Source organism: Pagrus pagrus, assembly GCF_965226575.1.
Source record: "Pagrus pagrus genome assembly, chromosome: 10".
Taxonomy (NCBI): domain Eukaryota; kingdom Metazoa; phylum Chordata; class Actinopteri; order Spariformes; family Sparidae; genus Pagrus; species Pagrus pagrus.
The window spans coordinates 25,566,727-25,587,485 of NC_140194.1; the positions used below are offsets into that span (position 1 = coordinate 25,566,727).

The 20,759-nt window shown below is 40.8% G+C and overlaps 1 protein-coding gene across 1 annotated transcript in view; it reads right to left on the reverse strand.

The window, feature by feature from the left end:
- cdh13 (cadherin 13, H-cadherin (heart)) overlaps positions 1-20,759 on the reverse strand; it is a 398,586-nt gene that overhangs the window by 33,410 nt on the left and 344,417 nt on the right. Inside the window, exons 12-13 of the mRNA XM_084364311.1 lie at positions 12,146-12,379; positions 9,230-9,448 (exon numbers count right to left, since the gene is read on the reverse strand). Coding sequence (XP_084220437.1) covers positions 9,230-9,448; positions 12,146-12,379 — 453 coding nt within the window. The remainder of the gene's footprint in view (positions 1-9,229; positions 9,449-12,145; positions 12,380-20,759) is intronic.

Below are 20,759 nucleotides of genomic sequence, written 5' to 3' on the forward strand. Positions count from 1 at the left end.
CATGCCTGAATGGCTGAATAGCTAATAGAGTGGAGGGGAAAGGAACGGGTGAATTTGGGGCGATTGATTTTTCTTTCTCTATTGTTTTTCTTCCAATGCCTCCCCCTGTCTGTTCGCTCAGTGCTCCCCCCAAAAGGAAATAAAAGTCGAGAAACACTCGAAGGCACTTGGGACTCAGATATTGGTTTTTGCAAATCTAATGAGACTCTGGCAGCACTATTTCACCTCACATGAAGAACTGGATATAAAAGAGGCAATTCTCCCCCTCTGGCTAAAAAGTCAAGGCCTTGACATGAAAATACATTGCAGAATCAATTCACCTCAGCTCCTGTGCAGAGACAGGCTATGAACTCATAGGTCAGGGAACAGATGAAAGAGAGAATTACGTGGGAAGCGAGGGATGAACAGAATATAATCACTATACGAGAGGTTGGCCGGGTTATGAATGAGTCACTTTATGCTACAGCTAGTAGAATTAGCTACAATACCAAAGTGGGCTCCTCCAGAGACTCACAGAGGGGAGTTTTTATAAGGATTCCTGTGACATTACATTTCGTCTGATGTCTGCTCGCTGCTGTGGCTGTTGATGTATATAAAACTCTCAGACATAAGGTACGAGTGTGACATTTATCCCACCCAGCATAATGTTCTCACATCTTTCTACTGCTTGGCAAAGGTCCCACATACATACAGTATAAACAACCCAAAGTACCTACATATAAATAAACAACCCTCTCTGTCACTCTCCCTTTACAACAAAAGATGAAAAACAGCATCCTGTGCCAGAAAAATCAGGCTATTTCCATTTCACAACACCGGACAGAGAGGAATACATTTTGATTCAAGACGTTTTTTCGCCATGTATAAGAATGACCTAATATAGTATCACAGCGATTCACTGATGTTGACTTATCTTGCCCTCTCCGCTTATTCTAAGTCTCTCTGGGTAAAAAAGCGTCAGCCTTAATGCGTAAAATGTAAATTTAACAAGCTGCGGGAGGCGAGGAAGAATCAAACGGGACACTGGAGGGAACAGTAACCCTTTTCCAGCCTTTCTAATTGCTGAGAGGAGACGAGTGTGACAGTTGATTAGCCCAGGTATGTCACGGCTGCTAGACAGAAAACAGCGGCATTGCAGCATGAAGAAGACACATTATAGAGGAAGACAGAAAAGCTGTCAGAGCAACACCGACTATAATGACAGTCCAAAAGCCTTAAATATCCAGAATGTGGTGATTAATTAAGTATTATACCAGTTAAGTAGATAAAAATGAAGTAATGAAATGAAAAATATTCTTAGTGGAAGAATTTAATTTCGAATGGCTCACACAGCACATATTTCAATGGTGTTGTTAACGACTTACAGAGAAATCTTAAAAAGCCTCCCGAATTATATATCACAGCCCAATCAGTAATTTTAATATCATTAATTACAAGTCACATAAAAAGTATACAGTAGTATACAATAGTAAGTATACATAGACCTACACAATAAGAGATTGCTCTCGATTGAGTGAAATTTAGCTGAATCATAATGAAAATACAGGCGTCTCCTTTCTGTACTTTAGCGTTAACATACATTACTGACATAAACAATACATTTTCAGCATCAGAAAAAAGGTCCTCAATCTAATTTTCAATAGTTTTATTACATGCCCTAATTCTGTAATTTAGATCTGAATGAAAATCAGTTTGGACACTATCAGTAAAGTCGTCTAATTGTTAGTGGCAGTGTCCACCATTCCTGCTAGTTGCCTTCACACGTATACAGCATGAAATCAGATCACAGTTGGAAAAAGGGAAATTATTGGCCATCTGTCTCTTCTGTTGTATCTTCTGACAAGGTAGCTGCTCGAGGAATGTTTGCTGCCCCCAGGATCGTAGGACAGGATCGTAGTACTGAACTGCAGTTGCTGTTATTGCCAGTAGCAACAACCTGCTTCACCAAATCAACAAGGGTTGAAACCTAACTTTAGCATTTACTTTCATTACTTCACTGAAATGAGCACAACTAGAGGCTGAACATTAGTGAGTTTAATAGAAGTGCCTTTTGTTTTACGGACATTTTGACATAAAGCAGTCCAAAGACAGATAGATGCATTCCATTTAAGTGTCCGACTAAAACACAACAATGAGACACTTTACAGGACCATGGTATAGTGTCTCATTGTTGTCAATAAATGCTTAACAAACCATTAATTAACCTTTACACCAAACACACACGTTTTTAAAGAAATTATTGTTTGTTAACAGTGAAAAAAATATAACTACACTACACTATAAATTCACCATTTATGAATGATGTTGGCAACAAACAGCTCTTACATTTTTCTACACTTTTATTTTGGGCAAGTTCAGATTTGGGGCTGAAGTCCCTGCATATCCCAGTCTAACTGTTTAACAGATGTACAAGCAAATGTACCAACAAATCATTCATAATACATGACTTAAACATGAGTGCAGTCTGGTGCAACAACTTTATATTCATAAACAATTCATGATGCCTTTAAGCATCACTTGCTAATGATCAACAAATAATTCATGTATCTCCAGAGAAAGTGTGACAACTCTGAGAGTTCTTAAAACTGGACCGTTTATATATTAAAGTGAAGTAATTAACGGATGTGTTACATACTTGCCATGATATTCTACATTGGAGAATCAGATCAAAGCTTTCACTCAGTGTTCAACGGCAGAATAAGTAACTCTGCGAGAGGCTTTTGTCTTAAGAAAAACGATACACCCCTCTGAATACCCTTCATATCTCAGTTCAAAGATCAAAAACTTGCAGCTTGATCTGAAGGCAGAAACAACCCTTGCACCATACACATCACTCTGGCACGAGGTCTCTTCAAAGGAAAACTGTGAAAAAGCCATATTTTTACAAGAGTAAATAAGCCCCTAAACATCCTGTCTCTATAGCTGGAAGGGGATTAGTGTAGAGCCGGAGAAGGAAGAGGAAAAGTGGCTGTCAGAGCGAAGCGGGGGATCAGAGAGGAGGAATAGTGTGGACTTAAACCCCCGGGAGGATGGAGGTAAATTAGTGGCATCTGGGCTGGGAGTTGTTTGTTGTGTTTAATGGTAAATGTTTTGTTTTTACTCTGCCCTTTCACTCTCTCCCACTCTGTCCTTTTTCTCTTTGAATTACATTATTACTCTCGCTGAAATTACAGAGAAACGCAGAGGAAAGCAGCTCTCTGCAGTGCATTACCGCAGACAAATCTGCAGCTGAAGCCCCGTAATCCTGCATGGAAAAGATTTCAGCATGCAGTTTGAGCTTGTAGTCCCTCCTAAATTGAGCACATGAGGAGTGAATCGGTGCGGTGTAGGATGAAATGAGCATTAATGTGTGTGTGTGTGTGTGTGCATGAGAGAGAAGAAGAAGGTAAGAGCTTCAGCATCCGTTCCCCTAGACATTTTCACTTTATCACCTTATTTCACATCCCCTAAAAGCAAATTTCACGCACAGGGCAAAAACATATTAATCTCGCAAGTCCAGCCCTGTTCACGCCACCTATATGTGTAAAATACACATTATTTACATACTGTCCAGCCTGGATCACTCTCTCCCTCCAGCCAAACATCATCCAGTTTGAGAATTGCATTTTGAGTGACAGGGAGGCTGCTGCAGAGAGATAGTTTATGTGTTGTGCAGAGATCATCAGTACACATGTGCACTGATAGGGGGCAGTGTGGTCATCTGTTTTGGTTTTGCCACCTGTGAGCAGCTAAAGCGGAGCATTCCCGCTTGTAATTACTTCTAAAATTAGCCATAATCTTATGAGTAGCCGTCCCCTTTTGTATGCATCCGCAGCCTATGGGAGCACGCGTTGACTTCACGTAGTTTTCCCAATTAGGAAGTCTTATCTCAGGTGAACAATGGGACACTTTCACATGGACATTTAACACCCCGGATCTGAGTGTGTGTGTGTGTGTTTATGTGTGTTGGTCTTTATATATCTGCAAGCATTTCCCTCTACTGCAGGATAATACCGTAATTGTTCCCTACTTTATGGTAATCTGTGTGTGTGTGTGTGTGTGTGTGTGTGTGTGTGTGTGTGTGTGTGTATTTTACAGTGGATATGTGTAAGAGTCTATGGCACATTGATCACAAAAGAAAAGCTTACAATGGAGGGGAGTGAAAGTAGGCCCCTGCAAAGCCCTGGGATTTAGCTGCCAATCCAGCAACAGCAACAAAGGTCTCGTAAGCATTAGAAGACACAGTATACGTTGGCACTCTGCACACACAGGCACTCGCTCGCCCTCCCTCTCTGTCCTGCAGGTCTACATACATTATTTAAGACTCTGAAAACCAACCCCCGTAGAGTGTTCTATGGTTGAGAGCTATGACAGAAAGCCAGTGAGGACGCGGCTCTTCTTTGGGCAGTGTTGCTAAGATGAGCGCCTCTGAAGGAGTTGGTGGAATAAATGTGGAGGTTTTCAGGTACGGATGGGAAGGTGTGATCCGGTCGAGGCCGGTGACAGCAGCAGCACACTTTACTACCATATTAACAAGCAGGCGTCATAATCCACACATCATTGAAATTCTTTGGGCTGCAGTAGATACACAGAACAAGAGAAAATCAGTCAGCGGGGGAGAAATGATCTTTCTCTTCAACAAAAATCACTTGTTTCATCAATTCTCTCTATTCGAGTGGCATTTTATGGAGACTCGCAGGCTAATCTGCCCTTTTCTGTTTTGTTTGTTTGTAAAAAACATACAAGTGCGACTCACTGCAGTTGTTTTCGCGAAAATGTGATTTTTTTTCTGATCGAATATGGAACTGAGGTACTTGTGAAGATAGCATTTTATGTTTATAGTCATTTTCACTTCTCTCACAGAAGAGCGTCACTCAGAAACACATCAGCACTTGGATACACAGAAAAACATTACCCGCAGTACAAACACAAACACAAAGAAAATGCTAACCTGTTCAGAGATTGTAGATTAGATGACCTCTAAACAGAGGGTGCTGAGAACACCTACACACAGTTTTTGTCTTGTGTTACATAAGTGAACATCTCAGACACAGAGAACAAACAACATCCCTGTCTCATATAAAATACAGTAGATTCATGATGTATACTTCTAATTTGGTTTGCCATGGAAACATGATTGCTGCATGGATTAAATATGTTGGAAAATTCTTGCTTTGCACCCATGAAGTGTGGCATCCTTTTTAATCTAAGAATTCTCAGATTCTTCACATCCTGCCTTAGGTTTAAATCAAACTTTTTAAAATACATCTCTTCATAGTGATTTTGAAGACTGGTTAACTTGGTACTAAAAGCTGTTGCTAATAGCTTTTACATTATAGTCTCATAAAGGTTCTCTTGTCCGGCAAATGTTCATCCATCTCAGAATGTTTTACATGTAAAAGCATTTGTTTGAGCTCCATTTACAATGGCAAATCTTTGATTGTTCTTGCAGACTATATCTACCTGCACTACTATGACAACCAACAATTGTGATCCATTATATCTCAAATTTTAGCTGCATATTTCAATTTTACACATTATACTGTGTGGACAGGTCTTGGGGAGTACAGCCAAAAGTAGTATGAAGCCTTTTGGAGTTCACAGGCAGATTAAAATGTTGCATTGTGGGTGATGTAGGCAACATTCTTCATCCTTTTCAAAACCTGGCCCCTTAATTATCCACAATGCAATGCAGGCACTGAATGACATCACTGGAGGCGATTTATCAGACAACACCTAAAGACCTGCTAACATTACACTTTAATGTGTAAAATTGGTGGAATAACCCTTTAACAACATACACTTTATCTGATGCTTATCTGTTAACGGATCAGTTCAACCACTGAATGATCTGTATGGATGAGCGATATTGGCTAGAGCTGTAAAGATGATTCAACTTTGGTCTTAAATATGACTCATTCATGTGTTTATTTATGGATAGTTGTTAGCTGTTGTTCATATGTTTTCATTGGAACTAAACTGCTAAAGTTATTCTTCTTGTGCTGTTTTTTGTCAGTTACAACTTCAGTTGCATTACCACCTCCTTCTGTACCAGAGGAGGGCTGACCCTGACTTGCATTTAGCCGAGAAAACCATGAAACCAACATAGACGCATATATATTTCACTAACCTTTCATCTGGATTTAATCCGGATATGAGATGCTCAAAATGTAAAGTGTAAATGCGATTTAAAGGCACCCTAGGATACTAGAGCACCAGGTTAAGGTAATGGAAGCATCCAGGTCTTCTTTAATATAATATATATACTTATATATATAATATATATAAGTCTACATTTCATGTTTCATGCTTCAAGTTTATGTTGGATGTTTTTCAGAATTTAGACCACAATTCTTCCCTTTAACTAAACCAAGTGCTTGATGGAGATGTGAGGAGCCAGAGAAATTAAGAGAACTGTACTGCAGCGTGTCTGTGCATACGCCTGTAGCCCGGTGGGCAAAAAACAGAACAAAACAGGAGAGTTTAATCTCCACACCTTTATTCTCGTCTCCTTTCCCCATCCTTCCCCTCTGGCTCTTTCCATTTTTCTTCCCCTCATCTCTCTCTTGCAGGGTCAGAGTTCAGCTTGGAGATAAGGGAATTGAAACAGGATCCTCTCTGCCTCTCTGTCAGACTATCTGACTATACACTGCAGTGATCAGTCCCCTCTATCTGTCCCCCAGCACAGGTCTCTGTGATGAGCTTGAGCAGGAGTCATCTCTCTGGGAGCCTGTGTGATTGTGTGTGAGTGTGAGTGTTATGCGTCGCCCAGCTGTAATGCTATCTGAGACTCCCAACAGACACACACGCGCACACGCACACGCACACGCACACGCGCACACACACACACACACACACACACACACACACACACACACTGTCTTTGCATCGTCTCTCTCTAATCTCCAACCTCCAGCTCCAGGGTAACACCGCTCACTGTTACTTCTCTTCAAACACGCATCAGTCCAAATGAATGGACATGGAGACGGGCATGGGACCAGGCAGCCCAAGAATCTGTCATTGGGAGCAGCTATTTGGTTAATGAATGCCACCGTCTGTCATCGTACCGCACTATTTACAGTAGAGTAATGAATGGTACTGTCTTTCAGAGCAAAGGGACATCAGCGGAGACGACTCTCCTAATGTCATCTTGGCATGTCGACCAATTATCATGCTTTCTGGTTCAGACACTGCGGCTGCTACCACGGCAACCGCAGATAACTAAATATTTCCAAAAAAGAGAGCGTGAAAAGCTAACTGACTGTTCCAGCTGGGATACTTTCAGGATCTCTGCCATGAAAACTTTCTGAGTCGTGGCTGCTTGCCTGCGAATGCTGACACAGCATCGGCTTACACTCATGATTAGTGTGTTGCAGTGAAACCACGACTAATGGTCTATCAACGTCGGAGTGCTTATGGTGTTTCTTGCTACACGCTGTCAGTTAAGTCCTGTAAATCATGAGTTTTTAACAGAAGTTATAGGTGACTTAAGTGTTTTAACTGCATCATGAGAGAACGAGATAACCCGTTCTTCAAGGCGCAGCTTCAAACAAGAGCTTCCCATACACAGTAAAGTCATCTGCTATGAATGAGGGCTGCTTGGAGAAAAGATATGCAGCAATAGGCAGATTGATCCATACCCAGAGGAAGATCGATGGGTCATGGTAGATGCTGTGATCCACAGATACGGAGAGAAAATGAGAAGATGAGACGCAGAGATTCTGCCTGTAAGCAAAGGATTATGGAGCGAGTGCGGCTGATTGTTAAAAAGAGAGCGAGAGAGCAGATCAGCAGGAGAAGTGGTACGGGGGAGGTAAAAACAGTGGCAGAGAGGGCCGAGGGATGAGAGACAGGAAACGAGACAGAACGTGCAAGCGGTAGTGATCAACAGGACATGTGAAGGAGTGGGAGAAAAAAGATCAACAGACAAAAGAAAGAAGAGAGAGGAAAGAGAGCTGGAAACATCTCACAGTCAAACACAAATCAGCAAATGAAACAAAGGTGATATAATTACAACTAAACCACGTCTTAGGCCGAAAATCATCCAGTCCTCATCAGAAGAACGACCATATAGTTCGACAGTGAAAACAGCTTATTATGACCAGTATTCACGTTTCTTGTTAGGCGTAGACCACCAGTGGCCGTTGTAATTATTATGGCAGCAAAGGAGGAAATGAGATAAAGTAGTATAAAGAGCATGAATGTACAAGGGGGGGAGGGGGGGTCGTGGACAAATGATTGGGTCAAACATGGACAGGACATTAACCTGGGAGATCACTGTTCATGTCCAGTGTGAAACCAAAAGTAAACTGTGACTTATTTTACCTTACTAACATAATGAATCAAACAAATAACTTTACCGCAGTTAATTGCAATAAGTATATTCATTAAACACTTAACGTAGGTATGTTCATACTTTTAACCCAAACACTGATGTCATACCAACGGCCTCAACCTAACCAAGTAATTTAAGTGTCTTAACCTAACCAAGAAGATTCAGTACCTAAACTTAACCAAACTGTGAGCGTCCAGTAAGCCTTTCACTGGTACACTGTAACAGTCATGTTGTTTTGGGAGTGACTGGCAATTGGCTTATTAAGTCATTATGATATGAGAATAACTGCATTTTTTTTTGCCTTCTCCTCTTCCCTGTCATATTTCTATTCCATGCCTATCTTCGTCGTCTTCTTCTTCTTTATTTTCTCTTTTACTGCCATCACTATCCCCCCTGCTGTACCCCGCCTCTGGCGTACAGCAAGCCTGACTATAAACTACAGAGAACAAGTGTAGACGGGAGAAAGGGATCTGGGGGCCTTATAGTTGCAAATGATTCTTCTTCTCACCAAAGTAGCTGTTGGACGTCCTCCGTTTGTGTTGTGAATGGAGGAGGCTGAATTATTCATGCAATCGCTAATGGCTTAAATAAGATATTCAGAGTAAATTCAAGTTGGACTTCCCGCGGAGTGCCTTAGGCATGGCGGCAAAAGAAAAAGACTTGAACTTGAATTGAAACGTGAACTGCACAAGACATAGTTTTGCAAGATGAATACAAGTAAAAGCACACTTTGTAAATGCATGAATGCAAAGGATGTAAACAGTGTAAAGTAAATGTCACCCACACACCCACACAGAAAAACCCTCTCTCACCAACTGATAAATTGGAAGCAACATAATCCACATTTAAACAAGGTCATCAGGAAATAAAACATCATCTCTTTTTTTCAGTGTGTGTGGTTTTGATGGTACTTACAGAGCAGGGCGAGCAGGAGTGTCGCGAGCAGCACTAGAAGGCTGGCGCGGTGGGAGTGGGCAGAGCTGCAGTGCATCTTGTTCTTCTTACAGACGCACACCTGAACTTTGACCTCTGTACTGTTGGACAAAGGGGGCACCCCTGAGTCAGTGATGAGCAACGGGAGCTGGTAGTTGGCTTTCTTCAGACTGTGCAAAAGCATGATTTGGGAGTGTGTGGCTGTGGGGGGGGGACACACAGAGGGAGAGCAAGGTTTAATAAAGTGGGTGTACAGAAATCCCCTTTGTTTATGTACTGCTGGTCTACTCTGCATTCACAGCTTCCCATTTTGCAAAACAGAACTGAAAAATGTATGTTATAACGCAAAACTTATATGCTTCAACTAACTGTGTGCCAGGCCATTCCTCGCAACTGAGCGACAAATATTGGCACCACTTAAGTTGCATAAGATTGTTACATTTTGTTGCATCATATTTTAAAATTCCTTAAGAGTCACAAGAGAAACACTGAAGCCAGTTCCCTTCATGCTGAAATGTGCCACAATATGCAAAGCTGCACATTTGACTTGTCAGCCACGGCTGTTAGCTCCAGGTAAGGTGACTTTTAGTTGTGTATATAATGAGAAACATTACATTGTCAAATCGGGTGCTCAAAACAATGTCACAAGGCGATAGTAAGTGACGGTAAACATTTTGTAAATGCAGATGCCCTTCATTGTCCTAGTCACCCCCACCTCTCTGGCTCATCAGTGCAGCTTGATTTGCCACGGTGCAGAGTGACATGCGGAATTTCCTAAAGTTTCTACAAACTCTGCAGTCTCCTTCTGCATAATCAGCCAGATTCTCCTACATCCTGTACCTGCGTCTTGATCCTGTATTGGCATTAATCTGTTAAAGCGTGTTGATATTACACTTCAGCAACATGCACTCTCACATGACAACAACACAACACATAACACCTACAGGTTGATGACAAGTCAACGGAAAAACAATATTAAGTATGTGAGTAAGGTGTTCCGCCACAAGTATGGCGATAACGATTAAGCTTTAATCGGTTTTCAGTAACTGGAATCCTCCACCCTCTGTGCATCACCTTGCGTCGTCCAAAGGAAAACAAAGCAAAGCAAAGAACAAACAGCTAGTTTGCTGTTAGCCTTCAGCTGCACTTCCAGACACTTGTTCTGTGTGCATGAAGATGATCAACTCCAACTCCAACAGTGTCTCAGATGTTGGGCTCATTTTCTTTTGCAGAGATCCTATTGTTTTGTTTAAGAAGATGGCTTAAGTGAGGAGCTGAAACTTAACTTAAGAGAACATTGCCGAAGATCCTTATTGATATGTTTGGGAAGAGGGTTTACTCGGGACAGAAACCAAACTTTGTAACACTTTATTTTAACACTGTATTTCTATGTTTTTATTGTTTATGTTTATTTATTTAACCTTTTTTTTAACTCTAGTTTTGCTAATAATGTCTGAACTTGTCTTGTCGAGGATGAAGTCGAGGTGCTGTTGTAAACAAGAAATTGAAAATGTAAATGACAGTTGTCAGGGCAAAGAACCAATGACCTGTTGATCTCTACAAATCCAGATGCTGGTTTAACAATAGCATAGCCGTCATTGCTGAAGAAAAAACAAAAGTAGAAAATCAAATCAAATCAAGGCCGTTAATTGAAAGTAACATCAGATTGTGCATTTGGGGAATTGTGACAGACTTGTTAATTAAAAACCTGCCTGCACAAATACAAGTGCCAGCCCATGACATAAGTACACAGAATGATATCCGCTATTTCCTTCTCACCTATCTCTAACTTTTATATATCAGTTTCAACATTTTATTGTACCATGGAGTTAAGATTGTGTCTTAATAGCTTGCTTTAAAAAAATGTATGTACGAGTTGTTTTTATCAAGAGAGCGATGACGCAGTATAAACATCAGCTCTCCTACCTCCGGATCCACACACATTCACACACACAAACATGCACACACAGCTGAGACGAGCACAGTGCCAGTCCATTCCACTGGTAGCCAGCTCTCTCTCTGCTGGCCATATCTGTCTCTTTCAGCGGGGGTGATTGAGGAGTGTCTGTACCTCCCTCTCCCGCTGTCAGTCACAGCTAATACCTCTGGGCAGGTTTTAGCTCTGCTCTGTCACTCAAACACACACACAGACAGCGCTGCCGGTCATGCAACCCTGAATCGATGTCTTGGTTGTCTGTCTATCCTCCTCCCCCTTTCCTTCTCCTTTTATCATTTTACACTTCATCCTTATCATGTGATTATCTGCAATTTAGACTTCCCTGTTCAGTGTTCAGCATTGAGCTTGTCTTCTGTGAAAGAGAATATCAATGTACTCGGGGTAATTGACCCTTCATTTTCTTGCAATGAAATGTAATCTTTCTGTTTACTCTTCTTTTCTCTCACCCTCCTCATACTTTCTTTTCGGTTACATTTATTCCTAAATTCCCCCGGGTGCCTTTTCACAACCCAGTGAGAGCTCTTGGCGAAGAGAAAAAGCGTAAGGGCAAAGTCAACAAAATGTTGACTTTTCTTCCTCTTCTTCCTACAGTTAAATGTTGGAGCTTCACTGTGCAGAACGATGTATGTGCAGAGTTTCATTCACTGCTCAAGGTGTAATTTTTCTCTATGCTCATTTAAAATGTGGTTTTAATAGGCGGGTCTACGAGCATGATTTGTGACATCACAAATATTTGGAAGCCAATCCTGGTCCCGTATTCAACATACACAAATGTGCAAACACACAGATGTCTTCATGTCCAAATGTTTACAGAATCATAGATTAACTTTCGAGATCTTTATGTACATGCAGAAGAACATATATGAAACACTCAAGAAAAGACAAATAAACAAAAAAACAGGTCTCCCTTAAAACATTTCATTTCAAAATAAAATACTCACAGTTCACCCTTGTAATCTTCCATGTTTTGTCTAGGCCTGGCTGTGTTCCCAGTTCTATCTTAAACGGTGCTGCGTTGGGTGTGAGGTCCTTGTCTCGCCCCCCAACTATCGCCACATTCATATCATGGGCGTCTTCGCACACTCGCGCTACCGATGGCACCACATAGGGGGCGTTGTCATTGTAGTCTTCCAGGTAAATGACCAATGTGCCTGTACCTGTAGCTGGTGGGCTGCCTGCAAACACACAAAATATACACACATTAGGGTAGAAGACAACAGTATTCATTGATTCACTCTGCAAAATTGAGTGCTCTACTGTAGGCCTGGGTGCTCATCATTCTGTGGGAATGTGAGCCGTAATGATCCGGGCAGATGTGAAAAGAGCAATAACACATTGTCGCTGCAGTAAAACAGGGTGTACTCATGATTACCCAAAAGTTAATTTTCCCTTAAATGATTTTCATTCTGCAGTGTCAAAATGCTTTATGCTGAAATGCAAGAGCAAATCAAGAGGTGATTCTTCTGAAACCCAAAATGCCAATATACATATCCATCCTGCTCTCTTCTATTCAGCTGACCTGATTAAGCCCAGACAAAACAGAAAGGCGTGTCATTCTGATGTCGGAGGAGCATGAATCACAGAGGCTCATGTTTTGAAAAAGAGCGTAGTGACTTGGCACACGGCCAGCTTCTGTGTTTCTATGAGATTACACCTTATTGAAGGATGCTGGGTTAAAAAGCGGCGTGGCTGCTCTCTATTACTGCTCTCTGTTTCAGCGCGATTAGAGGTTATTAAAAAATCCAAACGGCATCCACAACAGCTCCAGAGGTCAGTCAGCAATTAACACCTAAAGACAAGATCTGTAATTGGAAAATGGGTCTCCTCCAAACCTTCAAGGTAAAAAAAAATATATTCGCAGACAATTTAGGGCAGAGAGGGGAGAAAAAACAAGTCCAGATATATGTGCGATAAATGTCAAGTGATGCTGGCAGGAAGCTCTAGGATTTTACGGCGCCAACAGAGAAGGCTGTACACACTGTGCAGAGTGTTCCTGCCATGAAATGCTGATTAGGTGAAAGTTAACTTTTTAGGACAAACATTAAAAAAACAAATTAACGATGGAAAAATATGACACATGAATTAGATGAGGTAAATCTTTTCCAGTTTTCCAGGCAGTTTTGGTCAGAGCATCATCATTTACAAAACATCATTTCAACCACATATGAACTAAATGTTCTCAGTTTGTAATGATAATAGAGGAAGATGTACAGTTCAAAATAATCATAAATTAGTTTTGAAGCAGTGGGTTTGGACTCAAAAGAGAGCCAGTGGCCCTTGTATTGAAATAGCTAGCTAGCAAATTATGCTAAAGTTAACTCTATGTGTTAGTATGCACTACATTGCTACATACATACATGATGTGCTGAGGATAAAGCTCCACGCAAAAAAGTCACCAGCTGATAATCCATGTAGAAGACATGGAAAAGTATTGTTCTTGTGCTGCAGTTTACATGGAGAGCTGATCAGTCCCAGTATAATTCTAACATAACTTTGTTTAGCTGCTTAACTGTCATGTTTATATTTTTAAACAGTATGTTTTACCCTCTAACAATACCAGGGAAAAGGCTTTTTAACTAATTGATGTGTTTCACAAATGTATCTTGGGTAATGTTGAATGGAGTTGTTTGAGTGTAACATCCCCAAATCCAATAAAGACAGAGCTGTGAATGTAAACTGATGTTTCCAGTATTGTGTTGACAGGTGAAATACCACACACTGGATGTACTATAGGCCTTAAAAAATCCCAAACAAATGTAACATGGCGGATGCTAGCTGACATGCAAGAACAATTACAACTGGCCGTATCAAAAGTAATTCCTGAAGACCTCTCTCCATTTTGTCTCCTGGTTTGTTAACCTCTAGCCTCTGTTTACTTCTGTAGCCACGTAGCCTACACCGTGTCATCCTCTGATGTAATTAAACTTTACATTGCCTAGTTAAAGCCCTCAAAATAGTTTATGGAAACCAGATTTGCATTTTATTTTTTTGAGAACTCAAAAATTCATTTAAAATGCGCTTGACATTTTATGGAAACATGGCTACTGTCTAGAGTTGCAAAGTCATGATAGGACAACCGTTGTTTAGGGTTGGGGTTTTAGGTAGCTGTCAACTGGACGCTAGGACTTAAGAAACTGACAGTATCTTAGGGGATTGGTCGATACTGGCGCTGCTGCTGGCACACTCTTTTCACAAAGATGTTGGTTTGACCCTGTTACCGCTCAGAGGCGGGATGACAATGACCTCTCTTTCCACTTCTGTACCTTTTATACAGAACAGCCATTCAGAATAAAGTCCCACATAACTGGGGTGTAAACATGCACTGAAAATGACTTCACACATAGAGCTACTGTGAGCCCTTTTTTTGCGCATGCACAAGAACACCCACAGTTTCATAACAGAAGTATCAAATAGACTTCCTCTCCACGCTGAGGCTTTTTATTCATACACAACCTCTTAAACAGGCACAACATAAAGTGTTGCCCAGGCTGCTGAATCCCTCCGGCAGTGCAGTTGAGGCAAGTGTCCAAGTGCTAAATATTTATTATTTGTGTAAATGCATGAGTGTACTGTGTGTCAAGTGTAGCAGAAACCTTAAAGGCATGTGTAGGTGCTGATTCTCTGTGGTAATGGCAGTAATCCAACTTCATACGCACTCATATAGACGCCTACCCACACACAAACACGCACACAAGTGGCTACATTTCCTCCCTGCTATCCCACCAACCCACATACACTGGGTCAATTACAACGCTCAAACACTCTCACTGTACCGGAACAATAGTAGTTATGATAACAGCGGGTAAATACACTTTCATCAGATTTGTTTTTAACACCATTTGGGTGGAGCAACACAAGGGTTTCAGCACAGAAAACACAAGAGAGATGACTGATGGCAAAAGCAGGCTGTCCTGCATTAACCCGCAACTGACACATTTTCTGCTTTGTAACAGTCTGCAGTGAAATCATATCTACTGGTGAGTGTTTATCAGATAATCAGCATGATTCTGTTTTGTTTGCCGAGCTCCAAAGTTTAATTTCATTCTCAGCTGTAAATCCATCAGCAGACTGTGATTATGAGAGATTGGGAGAAATCAAATGTAATGCTTGCGAGTTTGGCATTTCTACTGTGTCATAGTCGTGAAATGACTGCTATCTCTGCACTCTTTGGTTTTTTTTCTATATGCAGTCAAGGAATGAAACAAAACAGCACACAGCCCTTATATAGTTTAGATAAGTACGGCTGTGACAGTATCAGCAGCAGATCAAGAGCAGAGATGAATTACCTCAGCAAAAGCAGACAGAAAATGTGTTCAAAAGCAAATCAAAGACACTAGCTCTTCAGGCGAGACCTCAGATAATCTATTATCACTTGAGAGGTGAGACCAAGAGAGAGAGGATGGGGCTCGGTTCCCCCGTCAGCAAAAAGATGCAAATTTCAGCCCATTTGTAGTGGGAGAGGCCGTCTCTTTGCTTGGCTAGCTTTAAATGAAGCTGTTTGTCTTCTTGAATGCATACTCCCCATACCTAATCACGCTATTTCTCTCTTCTTCTTCTCCTTATCTCCATTGCATCATGCCTGTGTCATCATCAGCCTGCCTCGGCTTCAATGGAGCTTGTCTGCTGGCCTCCGCTTCACACCGCTCTGTCACAGAAGTTCTGATTTAACACACTGCAAGTTTCTAAAAGAGACAGGCAATTTACAGATCTTTGCAGCTACAAAGTGTCGACCCATTCCTGCGTGTTAGGCCCTAAAACAAACATTAAGTAGGTGATATTTCGGAAAGAAGCAACATACTTTAATGTGTAGAAGACTGTCCCCCTATTTGTTTTTGTTGTCAGAGTTCAGATTCCAAAAAAATGCATTAATCGCCACTTCAAGCAGTTGAACTGTTATGTTGGCAGCAGAGAGTTTCTGTCTCATTAAAACAGGGTTCAGTCTCCATTTCTTGCAAATCCAAGCCAGGAGAACATGGGCACATCTTGGTCAGATCAATGTAAAACAAGATTCAAATGAGAACAAAGCTCTGTTCTCACCGCCTCTCAGGGAGTGTGTGTGCAATCCTGTTATGTTTGTGTGTCATATAAGGCTTTACTCACTTCCTCTAGTAACCCAGATAAGAATTGGGACTTGCACAATTATTAATATTGTACATTCATCAGTCTTAATGGCCATGTTGGTGTGTACAAATTAATCAAACAACAGCCACAGCAGAGAACTTTTGTTTACAGCAGTAGTATGACACCGTTACAGGTTTGGGTGATAGACCGTATTAAAGGAGCCACCTGGTATCCCACCAAACCCTGAAATAGACCAGTCGCATTTGGTCTCGCCCATACTTGCCAACTGCGACAAAGAGGGAGATTTTCTGGTGTATTGGCAAATGTCCAACACTCAATGCCCCTGCCCCCATAAAACACTTCACCAAAGATTAGCAGAATAAATGCAACTGTGTGAAAATGGATTAATCTTGAATTCATAGCTCATAGTAAAATAAGTTTAAAAAAACATACATGTTCAAAAAGTGAACAAATCTAAAATCTAAAAAATCTCATCTAAAATTTTTAATTACAAAAGGGGAAGGTCTCGCACCAAGTGGAGTGAAAGTCAGAAACATATTCCTTCTTCATGGGCATAATTCATTTTCATGGGAAAACTGAGTGGAGACGAGGGCTCGAACAAGCACAGTAACCTTTGTCAGAGCACAGAGAAAAAAAGGCTTAAAAATATGGAGATTTCTGCAAAAATCAGGAGTGTTGGCAGGTATGCTCGCCTGTGGTGAAGTTAACAGACATGCTCCATCCAGTTTTCAAAAAAACGATTTGACAATGGTTAGGTCTCGGAAAACATTATGGTTTTGCTTAAAACAAATACTTCCTCAAAACAGTCACCACTAGATGTTTGCCTCACATGGGACTCAAGCTCTTTGCATTGCGTTTGCCTCTTACTACTATATGCATTTTATTTAACAGCCAGCAGGGGGTGACTGCAATGGTTTCAAAAAGAAGTCGATAAGACTTATAAGTTAAATAAAAGTTTATAATAAAATAACCCTACTTCTCACTTGATTTATTATAGAGATGAGTTTATGGTCTCAATTGCTAGCCTCAAGTCTTCTTCAATACAGAATGATGTTCATTTTCTTATATCATGGTCCCATTTAGAGTAAAACAGACAATAAAGCAGAATGCTTTAGAGTGTGACTACAAGAGTGTGACAAGATCGATATTTGCCATCATTTACTACCGTTAGCTTTTCTGGTATTTGGTCATAAACCACATGAAGGGTTAAAGGATCAGGACATGTCATGGCAACACATCTAAAAGTTGTAGTGACTTTTCACAAAAGAACATAATAACCTCAGGGTGGTGCTAGATGAAAAGTTGGGGGATCACCAAAGTCAGTAAGCTTCATCATCTGCATCTGGGGACCATGACTGTCTGGACAAAAGACATATTTTCCTGCACAGTCTTTCCCTCTTTGTCTTTATTACAGTCCATCTCCCCTCAGCAGTCCCCCCCGGGCCATGGCAATGTATCGTTTAACTTGATCCTAATGTGCCTGCAAGTGATATGAATTCTGTCAAATCTAAAGTAATCCAATACCCCTTGTGGCTCTGACATATTGCATCTTGCTAACAAGTTAAAATAACATAAATCGAGATGGAAATCCCCTTAGTGTGTTATTCTGCAGCCCTCATTTTTTCCATGGACTGCTTTTATTTAGGGTATAAATAGGTTTAAGGAATGAAGTCAGAAAGTTTTAAAACTTGCATAAGCAAAGCAAATCCTAATTTCAAGTGAAGAATGTTTTTGTACAAATGAGATAATGAATGATGTATTATTTTCACTGAAACATTCAACAGTCCAAAGCTAAAATTATCTTTGCACAAGTGGGGATTGATTCTGATAAATTGGTTTCAGAGCAGGAATTACACTAATTAACGAATGAAATTAGGTTTAATTGTCTCCATAAAAGTTCCTCTTTAATATTAAGCAAGCCTGCGAGCCAGTTCTGGCAGAGAACTCCAGTAGCTGTGCTACACCCACACATGACAAACTCACTCACCAAGTGCACCATACCAACACCTCTTTTGCAATAAGGCAGCTAATTAGAGATGGTATGAAACGCTACTGCTGCACCAATCATTTGCAAAACACACGCAAGAAATGTTTCTCCTGCTCCTACATTATTTCAAAAGCGTCACCTCCACCCTGCAACCACCTGTGGGCTTTAATTTTAAGCTTCTCTGTTCTGAGATTGTACTACACATGCAAACTATGCACATTCAGTAAAATGCAAATATTCACAGAGTGTATCAATGCAACATGTGTTGGCTGACAGAGTGGATTAGCATAATATAATTCCTGCATTAACTGAACTTTGGCCACTTGGTTGAAAAAAGCTGTAAACTACACTGAAATACCATCGCCTTTTAAGATGATCTAACAAACTTGCATATTTACACTTCCATCAGACACATTGTCATTCATTTGGAGTCAGGTTCTGGCCACCTGATGAATGTGAGTCCAATATTTACTCTCTGTCAGCTCTCTTTTTGGTCCCCACCAACACCCAAGGAAAACAAGTGGCTCTTTGGCTGTTAAATGCACCACTATGTTCAACGGCTTACTACTAATTTTGTTGGTCTGCTGTTTAGTGCTGCGCAGGAAGCATACAGTCAATTTATCAGAACTTTTAAGATGAAAACAACACTCACGAGAGCAGAAAGAACTAAAACAGTAAAGGTTTGGGTTGTACAACGAAAACAATTTAGCTGTTTAAACGCTAAAACGCTAAAACACACTGAATAGCTGAGGAGATACCTTTCTATGGATCCATCAGTATGAGCGGCCTGTCACTACACATTGTCACATAGTTCATTTCTTTAATCCAAATATGATTGATAATATCAGCTTTGGAATAGTATTATGATGATGTTTTATCTGCACATATGATTTACTGAAAGGTTGAGCACATCTTAAATGTTGTGCTTCCAAACTCCTCCAAACTATTAAAACTCTTAAAACTTCAGCAACCACTCATTACATTTTTGTCCAATTTTCATGTCAGTAATCTGTCAAAGAACACAAAATAATGAGCTGGTACTACATCACGGGGAGAAAAAACTAAAAACATCCATAACTCCAATATTAAGTTTTGAGCAACACGTTAGCAACACGGAACTTGTCAAATATGGCACTCAGTGGCATTAAGCTTCAGACCATGTCGCTTTACCTACCCCTCTAGCCAGTAGGCGATTTGAGGGGGGATGCCATCCCCCTTGTTAGCAAAATTACCAAAAAGCATCCCCCTTGTTAACCTGCCATCACTCTCCATCCCCTAGTAGCAGTTAGTGTGTTAAAAATCACAAGCGGTCGCGATCAGCTCCGGCGCACAGTGGAGTCAAGCCGCGCACGGCCGCTTTGTGTGCCGGCTGCCTTTTTGATTTTTGACGGAAGCCGCAACAAGCTGCACAGAGCAGATTGCGCCGGCAGGAAGTCAGATATATAGGCTACATATATACATATATACATATACATTCGAAACCACAACAAAATGGCGTGGCCACTATATAGTGCACTATATAGTGAGTAGGGGGCAATTTCGGACACAGCCAGAGACACAGGAACGGCATAGAGCATCCGGTCACTTTTCAAAATAAAACACCCTGTGCAGACTCCCGATTGTATAAAAACGAAAAATGACCAGATCAACAAAATCTGAGCAAGTCAACAAAATCAGGCAGGCAAAAGGCTCGGTTCTGAAACGTTCCCGCTGGGTTCTCTTTATACATTCATGGTATGACGTCGTGCGGAGGGCGGAACAAAACCTGTAGCAGACGCGACGTCATAGAGCAGCTTCCGGTGGATTCCCAGCGCTTCTGGTGTCTCTAAATTTGCTTGTTTTAAAACTAATGTTACTTTTTGTAAGTGTTTTTAGTGTGCCTGTTCAGAACATGGTGGCCTATGTTATGTTGGTAATTGTCATTTTTGTGCTGGTTTATAGTTTAACCATTAGTGAGGTAGCTGTTTCCTGACACCAGCTGTTTTATCCCCCATTGAAGTGCACTCTGCTGGGCAAACTATGTCATTAACACCAATTTTATATTACCCCAGCATGTTTTTCTGCATTATAGTTATTAAATATAAGGTTTTCATATCGATGCATATCAGACAATATATACACCAATATTGATATATCTGTGAGAGGCTAATATCGGTCAATAAATCGGTTGGGCTCTACTATTTTTCACAATGTTCATTTTGTGTACTTCAAGGAATTTAGATGGTAAAAAATTCCAAGAGGTCATGTGGGTCATGTAACTTAAAATGACCCTGCTTGCAGTGAATTGTGAGAAACATGAGAAAACCCTGCCTGAATAAACTCAGTCCACTGCATACAATTTTAAAGGATAACTACCGTTTTTTACAACCTGGAGCAGAGCAAAAGATATGATCATATACTCACCCAGATAACTTTGGTGTCATTTGAAGTCGTTTGGACAAAATTAGATCCGGTGTAGCGCCGATATATCCATATAATGCGAATAA